Genomic DNA, 11,398 nt, shown 5'->3' on the forward strand with positions numbered 1-11,398 from the left:
CAGGTGATCTTGCCCCCTCCCCACTTCTTTGCTTATTTCTCATCCCGGTTTTTCAAGGGAAACCCAGTTGGAGAAAGTTGAGGCTGGAGCCACTCCTTGATGGTCCCCCAGGGCAGACCTCTTATCACCCTATGGATGTTTGTTTACCCAACTGTCACCCACTTCAGGCTGGGAGGTGGCTGCTGCCTTTGATCTCAGCCTCCTAGGCCCTCTCCCAGGTCCTTGTGTTTGCCTAGTGCCAAAGGAGAGCGCTAACATGATTGCCCTGAGGGGAGTTCCTTGGCACCTGGCCAGAGCGTTCCCCAGATCACTCCTCCCACGAGACCCTGCCTAACCCCTTCGATTTCAAAAGGAGAAGCTGAGAGCCTGGACTTTGCTCAGAAGGGAAGACAGACCCTGGGTGCCTCCGAGGGGCTAGGGTGCAGCCTGGGTGGCTAGACTGTGGCTGGAGGTCAAGGGACAGGTCATGTGCTGGACATCCCCTCTGGCTGGCTTCCTTCATTCGCAGAGCGCTCTTTGCCCCAGGAGGTGGGACCCAGAGCTGCAGACAGGCCCCCTATCTTGGCCAATAAACTGGCCAGGTTTGGGGAGGGGCATGGGAAGAGTGGGCGGGGCCGTTTCCCCCTACCTTCCAGCTCCTAGCCCCTCCCTCCTAGGTCTTGAGACTCTAGATCTTCGCTCTCGAGGCTAAGTTCGACTGTTTTCCCCGCTTCTCCCCCGGCACCTGCTGCCAGGCTAAGAAGGGCCAAAACAATTCCAGCCGGCGAAGTCAGGGAGTCCCCGCCCCCGCTCGTGTGCTTCCTCCTCCCAGGCCCCTCCCCCAGCTCCGCCCCCACCTGCCCAAGATAATTTTAGTTTCCTTCGGCCAGGAGCCCGGACACACAGGGCTCACCTTCCCCCGACTCCCACTTCTACGTCCAAAGTCAGGACACCCTCCTACTACCTGCAGACAAGAAGAGGGAGTGGATTTAAAATCAAGCCCAGGTATCTAGGGTTCCTAGACAGAGCCGGACTTCGGACCCCGTGTCCTGCTACTCCTGCTGGGGCTCCTCCAGGTAAGGGGACCGAGATCGATCCTAGACGACAATCTGCTCCCACCTCCAGCCGCACCAGGGCCCAGCTGTGCCCGTCTCAGGGCTAGGAGCTGGCTGGCTGCCCAGGTGTGCGGACCGGCGGCCGCCTGTTTTCCCCCCTTCCCCCCTCAGTGATGTCAGGCCAAGGGCGGGGGCAGGAGGGGGACAGGTAGTTAAGGGCCTGGCGTCTCCCTCCCTAAACCAGTGGCCCCAGCCAGGTGTAACAACACCCAGGGTCCAGGTAACGACCAAAGCGGGCGCTTCACCTTGGGGGGTGGGGAGCCTCGCCAGGTCGCGGGTCAATATGGAAAGATTCCGCCTCCTGCTGTGTTACTCTGGCGGCCTCGCTTTCTCTTTTCCTCCAGTCTCCCATCTCGCCCCCTCCCTCCGTCTTTCCCTGTTCTCCTTTCCTGTCCTCCTTATTCCTTCCTTCCCTTTCTGAAACCCTCTCCTCAGCCCCCCGCGCAAACTAGCTGGTGGGGCTAGGGAAATAAAATCTCAGATTCTCTCCTCCAGGAGACGAGCTTTCCCGCTGAAACTAGCCCCTCCCCACATTCCCAGAAAGAGAGTTAGGAGCAGGGTCCGAATACCGAGGGAGCTGCACCGAGTCACTCTCTTGCGCAATCTGATTTTACTCCAGTTTGAGTTTCCCCAAGTCTCTACTAGAGACTGACGTCTCCGCGCGGGAAGGGGGTGCACCCTCCAATTTGGAGGGCAGTAAATGTGAGGGATTCTGTACATTGCTAGAGCTCCGTCTCTCCAGATTGTATCCTGCTCAGGAACACAAGTTCCTGCCCTCGGACGGGCGAGGTAGGCCCTGGGGTCCCTCCTGGTTCAGAATGAAATGGGCTTGGAAGGCTGGAGGGCTGGATGCTGGGCGGTCTGCAGCGCAGTGGGGCCTGGGGAGAGTCTGGGTGCGCGTTGCTGGGCAGATGGTCTTGTCTGTTTGAATAGGCTGGAGGAAGACCCGGGTCTGGGTCTGGGTCTCCCTGGCACGTTGCGGGTGGAGAATGCACCTTTCCGCCCTTGGAAGGCCTCCCAATCCCAGTGCCCCTCAAGAATGCCCCCTCTTGGTCTGCCTGTCCTGGACTCTGCTCTCCCCTCTCTCCCCGATATCCTGCTGTGAGGGGGGCCCTTCATGAAGGCAAGCAGCCTCTAATGATTAACTCCACAGACACTCCAGCATTCTTCCCAAATTAAACTTTAAAAGAGCTGCCCCCCCCACCCCAGCCCCCGGCTTGGGTGTTTTTTTCCTGAGTGAGGGAGTGGGCGGGGCCTCAGGCTTTTGGGCGCTGCCCCCAACTCCGGGTCACCTAGGGGTTTCCTGCCTCCTCACCAGGGCCCTGCACCCTAAGAGCTCCCGCAGAGAGTAAGCCTTCCTCACTACAATAAATCTCGATGGGGGCGGGGTGTGGAGTACCGGGCCAGACCGGGGCCTTTCCGCCACCTCCAGGTCCCCAGTCTAGGCCTCTCCCTGCCAGTCCCTCCCCCCCCCCCCCCCCCCCCCCCCGCCCTGGGAAGCACCGAAGGTGGCCTTGTTTTCTATCGGCTCTAAACACTGGGCCCTGCCACCCGCCCTTGGGGCCAGCCAGGTGAGGCAAGATTCAGGAAGTAAACAAGGAGGCAGGAGACAGGGAGGGCGGGAAGGAGGGTGAGGCCGGAGCCGCCGGAGCAGGAGAGGCGGTTGAGGAAGCCACAGCTTGGAGTTGCAGTGTTGAGGGGCAGATTGGTTTCGGGGGTCGGTTTCAACAGAAGCTTTCCTAGGACCCCAGTTTGAAAGCTTCAGATCTCTTGGGACGGGGGCTGACCAGGCCCCACAGCTAGGACCCAGTTCTCCCATCTCACCTCTGGTCCTGACTGTGCCACTCCTCTCTTGCCTTAGAAGGCTCTGGAGGGCAAGATGGAGGGATCTCAAGGCCAAACCCAAGTCTTCAGTGGCCCTTCTGCCCTCTGACCCAAGACTCTAATCCGATTTAAATCTACTTCCCTCTCCCCTCCCTGATTCTTGCCCCTGCCCCACTGTTGGTCTCTGACTTCTCGGAAGGGGCAGCCCCGCAGCCCCTCCCCCTAGTCCTCCCTGGAATGCTGGGCTGTTTGCCAGAGGTCAGACAGGAGGTGGGGGTGGGGGCATTGTGTTTAGGTGTTGCTGTTCTGTTGTTGATGTCCGATGGTGGGTGTGTCTTGCCCTTCCCAGCGGGAGTCTGAGCTCTCTCCCTCCCTGGCTCTCTCTCCAGGCCTTTCCCTGCCTGCCTGTCTGTGTCTGTCCTCTTGGGTGTTTTGACTTTCCACCCCTCTGGCCAGGACACCCAAGCAAGTGTGTTAGCAGGACCCTCATCCTCCAGGGGTGATGTGCTGGAGTCTCCCAGACCAGCTGAGTCCTGGGTGCTAGGGGTGGGCCGCAGCAGCAGGATGAAAGCCCGGTAGGGCCGGGTCAGGAGAGGGACCGCTGTGCATTTCTTTCGGGAGCCAGGGGCACCAAGGAGAGGTTGGCTCCACTCCTCATGGGCCTCTGAATCCAGGCCGGACCTTTCTTCTCTCCTTCCTGGGTGAGGGGGCTCCTGGGCTGGGTGGTGGCTACAGGACTGGGGGCAGATTGCAGGTCCCACCTGGACTGGAGCAGTTGCAATCATAGGTAGGCCAAGGGTGGGGAAGAGGTGATGTCAGGAGCCTCAGGCCCCGCATCCTCCTCCCTCTCCCCTATCCTGTTCCCTGCCCTGTGCCTCCCTCATTCCTCCCAGGCTGGTAGGTTGGGGGCGGGTGTGGGTAGAGGTAGGGTTGTTTGTGTTTCTCCTAAGCCAGGAAGTTGTGCAGATGAGTCAAGGTTGAATGGAGAGCTCCAGGCAGTACTGTCCCGCCCCACCCTGACTCACCTGTCCCCCAAATCCCCTTATGCCCTCACCTAAGGGTCAGAGGCCTGCCCCATCCTGGGAGGGCAATCCTGGGTGCCCGAAGCAGCCTAACAGCACTAGCCCAGGGTCCAGAGAGCAAGCTGGGGGCTGGAACTGGTGGGTTCACCCAGGTTCTCCCCGGTCTCAGCTCAGCCAAAGGGATGTTGTCTTGGTTCCTGTGAAGGAGGGGCCTGCCCTGCCTCTACCCTCAGCAGCATCTTTGCCCCATCTCCCCTATCCTTACTGGGTGCCTGTACAGCACCTGTGGGTGATAAGACATGGGTAAGACCCTGGTCTTGCTTGGTAGTGCTGGGCATCTTCAGACTGGTGGGTGGATAAGACAGGTGCACAGGCGCAGTGTGGCCTCAGCAACACTGGGGAGAGGGAGCCCTTCGGTCTAAATGTGGAAAATCTAGGAAGTCTTCTCAGAGGAGATAGCTCGGGTATTGGGGTTTCAATAAAGTTGGGGAGGAGGAGGGACCTGGGGAGGGCACACAAGGTTTGGGGGCTGCTGAGGCAAGGGCCCCCAGGCCGGCCCTGTCCCTCCTACTGCAGCTGAGCCCGCCTCTTGCCCTCCTGGTTCCTGTCCTTCCCCACCTCCCTCTCCCCTTCTGTGCATCACTCAGCACTTGGGCCAGCGTTGCCACAACAGGCTCTGGCAACCAGGTCTGCCAACGAAGCACTGGAAAAACCTGGGGCAGAGCCCAGAGGAGTGGGGTGGCCCTTTGCCCTGACACTGAGAGCCTGAGCCCCAGACAGTCTGTGGGTTGTGGAGTTTGTTGCTGTCGCCTGGCTTGTGGTGGGGGGATCCTCTTAGCTCTTCCCCTGGGCAACGTGGGGCTAAAGGAAGAGCACTGGACTTGGAGTCCAAACACCAGGTTCCACTCCATGGCTTACCTGTGATGGGGGCAAGAATGCTTCCTTCTCAGGGACTCAGTGTCCCCTTTTGTAAAATGGGCTCACTTTGCCCTTCCCCAAAGGCTCCAGGGAAACTCCAGTTCGAGGGGGAGCACTGAGGTACAATGTAAACTCTGAGGGGCACCTTGACAGCTGTGTGAAGTCAGGAGGTCTGGGTCCTCTTGGCCCTTCTCCCCAGGACAAGGGCACAAGGGCGGCTGCGTTCAGCCCCGTCTTCTCCTTCAGATGTCATGGAGCTGGGTCTGTCTCCACCTCATCCCAGCAGCTTCCCGGAAGACCTGTACCCGGCCCCTGGGACCCCTCCTGGGACCCCCCCACCTCCTGATCCCCCCCTGCCTGGGGAGGTGAAGAGGTCCCAGCCTCTGCCCATTCCAACCAGCAGGTACAATGGGGTACTGGGACTGAGGAGGGGTTGGGGGGCGGTCAGCGCTGGGTTATACATAGAAGCTTGCAGTCAACTCCTCCCTACTTGGCCATAGGAAACTTCTTCGAGAGGAGGAGCTGCGGGCAAGCTCTCTACCCTCCATTCCGAACCCCTTCCCTGAGCTCTGCAGTCCCCCTTCACAGACCCCCATTCTTGGGGGGTCCTGCAGTGCAAGGGGGCTGCTCCCCCGAGACGCCAGCTGCCCTCATGTGAGTTGTCCTGGGAAAGAGAAGTCTGGGATATGGGGGTGCGACGGGACTGGGGTGGATATAATGCTAGTTCTGTGGAGGTGGGGGGATTTGGTCACGGGTCCCTCAGAGTACAGCAGGTTGGGGAACGGGAAAGAACCACCCTTTGCCCTTCCTCAAGTCATCTGTAATTCCTTGGGTGCAGGTAGTAAAGGTGTACAGCGAAGATGGGGCCTGCCGGTCGGTGGAGGTGGCGGCAGGTGCAACAGCTCGCTATGTCTGTGAAATGCTGGTGCAGCGAGCTCATGCCCTAAGTGATGAAAACTGGGGGCTGGTGGAGTGCCACCCACATCTAGCACTGGGTGAGTTGGGGTGCTGGGGCTGCCTGGGCTGGAAGGCAATACTTCACACCTTGGGCTAGGCAGGTGGCTCATCTGGGAGGCCTGGCTGGTCTCCACTGACTGCTGCTTTTTGCCCTTGACCCCAGAGCGGGGCTTAGAGGACCATGAATCAGTGGTGGAAGTGCAGGCTGCCTGGCCCATTGGCGGAGATAGCCGCTTCATCTTCCGGAAAAACTTCGCCAAGTATGAACTGTTCAAGAGCTCCCCAGTGAGTGTGTGTGAAGGGGGTCTGGGCACTAGGACACCCCGATCCCCAGCCTGGACCCTCCATCCCTGAGTCCTGACTCCTTTCTCCCCCAGCACGCCCTGTTCCCAGAAAAGATGGTGTCCAGCTGTTTTGATGCACATACGGGCATATCCCACGAAGACCTCATCCAGGTGAGGTTTCACCTGAATATGTCATTTCATGACATAGTCATGATTCCTCAGGATCACCCATTGCTTCTCGGCCCTTAAGCCTTGTGCCTCCCCTCTGTGTGATGGATATAGCCCAGCGCAGTCCTATGCCCTATGGAACTGTGGACAAGTGACGTTCCATGGCTAAGCATCAGTTTCTTTGTCTGTTAAATCGGGACAATAAATGCATCAGAGCACCTCCTGTCATAAAGGCAGGTCCTATGAAGGCCTGGGTGTGTGTGTGAATGTGAATGTCAGGCCCCCTCCAGGCCTCTCACCCTCTTCTCCATTGGCCTCAGAACTTCCTGAATGCAGGCAGCTTCCCAGAGATCCAGGGCTTCCTGCAGCTGCGGGGGTCGGGACGCAAGCTTTGGAAACGCTTCTTCTGCTTCCTGCGCCGGTCTGGCTTCTATTACTCCACCAAGGGCACCTCCAAGGTGAGTCCTTGAGGGTGACAGCCCCAGCCCCTTGGATACCCCATCTCCGGTCCTTCTAGGAGTTCCCCCTTCCCTGTTGGAACTCCTGGACCTTTCTTCCCCTGGGCCCTGTGACCCTCAGCTGCTCCTCTTTCCCTCCCAGTTTACTTGCCCCAGGAAGTAGCTGTGGGAAAGGCAGGTGAACTGAGTTCGAGTCCTGGCCCTACTTCTATTTGCTGTGTGACCTGGGGCACTTCTCTGCCCCTCTCTGGGCTTGAAATCTCTCCAACTGGCTTAGGGTGGTAGTAGCAGAGGGATAGGGTCTGCCTGTGACAAGTGCTGCTCACCCATGCTGCACAGGATCCTAGGCACCTGCAGTACGTAGCAGATGTGAATGAGTCCAACGTGTATGTGGTGACCCAGGGCCGCAAGCTCTATGGGATGCCCACGGACTTCGGCTTCTGTATCAAGGTGAAGACCCTGGCCTGCTTGGGAGGGAGCGGGAGCTGCTCAGGCCCCAGGATCCTACCTGAGGCTTCTGAGCTCCATCTGGGACACCAGACTCCTCTCTCTGCACTGTGCCCTGCCCCATGGAGGCAGGAGACAGACATCTGGTCCTAAAGGCAGACATGGGACCAGCCAGTTTCCTCTCCCTGTAGCCGAACAAGCTTCGAAATGGCCATAAGGGGCTTCGTATCTTCTGCAGTGAGGATGAGCAGAGCCGCACCTGCTGGTTAGCTGCCTTCCGCCTCTTCAAGGTGAGGCTCTGGGACTGGCCTGGGGGGCTGGCCCCACCCATCGGATCCCCGGCTTGAGAGAAGAGTTACAGCTGTGGAATGAGGAATGTGGAATGAGGAAGTCTCTGGAATGAGGGAGCATCACAGCCTTGCTCTCCAGAACCCCTGGTCCAAGGCAGGATCCGCAGCTCTGGCTTTAGGAAGCTCCTTATCCAGGGGCAGAGACACAGTCCTGCTTTTGGGGAGTTCTGGTCTAGGGGGTGTCACAGCCCAGCCCCCAGGATCTGCTTGACCTTAGGCCCTCTTTTTCTCTCTACCCCCCAGTATGGCATGCAGCTGTATAAGAATTATCAGCAGGCACAGTCTCGCCACCTGCGTCCATCCTGTGTGGGTTCCCCACCCTTGGTGAGTGTACACAGGGGTGTTAGCTGGGGGTGGGCACTCAGGCCCCAGCCTGGGGGTACTTGGGTCCTGTTCTGACCTTTCCCCCATCATATCCCGTCTGCAGAGGAGTGTCTCGGATAACACCCTGGTGGCCATGGACTTCTCTGGCCATGCTGGGCGTGTCATCGAGAACCCTCGGGAAGCTCTGAGCGCAGCCCTGGAGGAGGCCCAGGCCTGGAGGGTGAGGGGCCAGCACCCATCTGCATGTTTGTCCTGGGTTTCCATGGAGTGGGAGGAAGAGAGGGGTGAAGGGAGCTGCAGAAAGGGGTTCTAGAATCTTGGGTTGGGTAATACTCCAGCCACGCCCTGACCCCCGTGTCCCCCACTGCTCTGCAGAAGAAGACGAACCACCGTCTCAGCCTGCCCACCCCATGCTCAGGCTCGAGCCTCAGTGCAGGTGGGAGAGAACCCAGCGTCCCTGGGGGTGGGGGCTGCCTTGGCTTTGAGCATTCCCGGTGGGGATGGTTAGGATGAGGGTCCTCTCCCTGGAGTGACTGCCCATCTGCCTTCCATACCCCAGCCATCCACCGCACCCAACCCTGGTTCCATGGACGCATTTCCCGCGAGGAGAGCCAGCGGCTCATCGGGCAGCAGGGCCTGGTAGATGGGTAAGGGGCAGGGCTCGGCTGGGCAGCACACCCTGGGGTGAAGAGACCCTGGGTAGGTGGCAACCGTGTGTCCCCTGGTAATGTTGCCCTGTCTCCTGGTAGCCTGTTCCTGGTCCGAGAGAGTCAGCGGAACCCACAGGGCTTTGTCCTCTCTTTGTGCCACCTGCAGAAAGTCAAACATTATCTTATCCTGCCAGTGAGTAATCCTTCCCTCTGTAAGAGCCCCAGCTTCCTGCAGTGGAGACACAGGACTCCCAGAAACTGTCCTCCTCATCAGGGCCCCTCAAGAAGCTCTCCTAGGCCTGAGTGGGTCTGGGATCTCCCGCTGTCCTTGCTCCCTGCACAAACAGTGGGGACCTCAGCCCTGACCCAGGAGGGGGCTCCTCAAGCCTCGTGCCCTTCCCTGACGTTCCACCCCTTATGGCCATACCCCAGAGCGAGGAGGAGGGCCGCCTTTACTTCAGCATGGATGATGGCCAGACTCGCTTCACTGACCTGCTGCAGCTTGTGGAGTTCCACCAGCTGAACCGCGGCATCCTGCCGTGCTTGCTGCGCCACTGCTGTACCCGCGTGGCCCTCTGACTGCCACACAAGCAGGCACATGTCTTAACCAGCTCCAGGCTGCCCACCACTCCCTCCACTCATAGAGTGGACTTGGAGGGTGCAGAAGGTGGGGACAGGATCGTGAATAATTGGAGGGCTCCCCCTTGCTCCTATTCCTCCCTCAGGCAGAAAGTACCCCTCACCCAGTCTACCCTCTACCCCTCTCCTCAAGGGAAGGCACTTGGGGTGGCCCTCTCCCTGTCTTGGAGCTCCTGGGCACTGCTTTGGGACAGGGCATTATGGGAGAAAAGGGGGCAACCCAGGTGGTCTTATGCCCCACACTTTGTACAGACTGAGAGGCCAGTTGATCTGCTCTGTTTTATACTAGTGACAATAAAGACTATTTTTTGGTACATCTGTGAGTTCTGTCTGGCACGACCTGGCTGGCTGGAGTAGAGAAGGGGAGCAAGAGAGGTGGGCACCAGTTAAGGCCTTGGGGAACATGTCAGATGGACTGAGGCCATGTACCAGCCAGCCTAGATGTTTCTTAAGGGCAAGGGTGGTCTTGGTCGTCTGAGTCTCCAGTGTCCGGCATGGAGCCTGGCCCAAGTGGGTGCCCAGTCATTGCTTGTTAAATGAATGAACGGACAAGGGACTGCCATCCAGATGAGATCTCCTGGCAGGGCCTAAAGCTTTGGAGGTTACTGACAAAGCCTGGGGACAGAGCTGAGTCAGCAGCATCCTGATCCTCTGCAAGTGCTGGACTAACTGGTGGAATAATGAGTCCTGACAGACACAACACTTATGCATCCACCACCAAGTCACACAACTCCATTGTGGGAGGCTCCATTACCTCCCATGAGTCCCTGTGCCCCCCCCATTGTCGCCCCCCACCGTCCTCCCCAAGCCCAGATCTGCTTTCTATCCTCACGGTTAGTTCTGCCCGCTCCCAAAAGCCATGCAAATGGAATCCTACAGCACTCAACCCTCTGAGCTTGGCTCCCTCTCCAACCTACCCTTCAACGTCCAGAGTGATCTTTCCAAAATAGAAACCTGCCCGCTCCCCCGTGTCTCCACTTAAGCCCAGATAGACCCTGCAAGGTCTGGCTCCTGCCCACTGCCCACACCAGTCTGTTTTTGTCTAAAGAGTTTTATAAAAGAGTTTTAGCTCTTACATGCCGGGGGAGCTTTATGATAAATGTATCAGATTGGCAACACCTGAACCTGCTGCTCAATCTTCAAATCACAAAGGGATAGACCTCCCTCCACACAGCTGAACCCCAACGAGCCATTATTTTTGCCAAGAAATCAAACCTGAATCTGATCCTCTGGATCCAACTACTAGTTTATCAGAAATACAGGGAACAGAGGAACACGTGAAATGACACATGGGGATACAATTACCAAAATCCAAATTGGGAAACTACAGAACAGATAACCTAGTTTCTTCTTCAACAACAAAACATTACAAGAAAAGAAAAGATGGGGATCTGTAGGTTTCAAGAAATTTAGACATATATCAACCAAATGTAATATGTTGACCTTATTTGATTCAAATCCAAACTAACTGTAAAACACATTTATGAGCGGTTAGGGGAAATTTGAACTGATGAGATATTTGATGATATTAGAGAATTATGGTTAACTTTTAAGGTGTGATAATGGTATTGTGGTTATTTTTTTTCTGGTTTTCTTTTTTGTATACTTTTGTTTTTTGGTTAGGAAGATTGGCCCTGTCAATCCTCCTCATTTTTTTCCCTCCCCAAAGCCCCAGTACATAGCTGTAGGTCATTCTAGTTCTTGTATGTGGGATGCCAGCGCAGTGTGGCTTGATCTCTGCATAGGTCCTCGCCCAGGATCTGAACTGGTGAACCCCGGGCCACCGAAGCGGAGCATGAAAACTTAACCACTCAGCCAGGGGGCCATCCCCTGTGGTTATGTTTCTTTAAAACAGTCTTTAAAAAAGTTTTTTAAAAGATGCCAGAAATAGTTCATTTCTAGGAATGAGGAAAAAGTATAGAATTGATGCTAATAGGCCTATACCTCTAAGAGATTCATTCTAAAGTATTTATAGGTGAAATGATGTCTCAGCTTTGTTTTAAAAATAACCCGGAGGCTGGGGGAGAGGGTGTGGGTATAGTCATGGGTTGGGTATGAATTGATATTGGTTAAAACTGGGTAATGGGTACATGGGCATTCATTAAGTTATCCTCTTATTTTGTGTAAGCTTGAAAATTCCATAATAAGTTTTTTGAAATAGAGAATCTCTCCTGAAATCTTTCAGATTGGTTGGGCACCAGGTGGTGGAATCCGGTTTTGTAGGCGAGGAAACTGATGGCTCAGTGAGGAGAACTGCCCCAAA

The 11,398-nt window shown here is 56.8% G+C and overlaps 1 protein-coding gene across 10 annotated transcripts; it reads left to right on the plus strand.

Annotated features, from left to right (window-relative positions):
• Positions 1-655: 655 nt before the first annotated feature.
• GRB7 (growth factor receptor bound protein 7) lies at positions 656-9,456 on the plus strand. 10 transcript variants are annotated; one of them, XM_014833626.3, is made up of 15 exons: positions 656-1,055; positions 5,105-5,261; positions 5,359-5,512; positions 5,697-5,853; positions 5,979-6,100; positions 6,193-6,270; positions 6,588-6,725; positions 7,065-7,175; positions 7,364-7,462; positions 7,766-7,846; positions 7,950-8,066; positions 8,222-8,282; positions 8,406-8,493; positions 8,596-8,689; positions 8,929-9,456. In XM_014833626.3, exons 2-15 carry the CDS (start codon positions 5,110-5,112, stop codon positions 9,073-9,075), a joined length of 1,599 nt encoding a protein of 532 aa, XP_014689112.1. In that variant the 5' UTR covers positions 656-1,055; positions 5,105-5,109; the 3' UTR covers positions 9,076-9,456. The 10 variants fall into 10 exon arrangements, with proteins under 10 accessions (XP_014689112.1, XP_044600394.1, XP_070339291.1 ...); XM_070483187.1 differs by lacking the exon at positions 656-1,055 and adding an exon at positions 1,240-1,314; XM_070483188.1 differs by lacking the exon at positions 656-1,055 and adding an exon at positions 1,624-1,883.
• Positions 9,457-11,398: the final 1,942 nt, after the last annotated feature.

This window comes from Equus asinus, chromosome 13 (assembly GCF_041296235.1).
Source record: "Equus asinus isolate D_3611 breed Donkey chromosome 13, EquAss-T2T_v2, whole genome shotgun sequence".
In the NCBI taxonomy this organism is placed as follows: domain Eukaryota; kingdom Metazoa; phylum Chordata; class Mammalia; order Perissodactyla; family Equidae; genus Equus; species Equus asinus.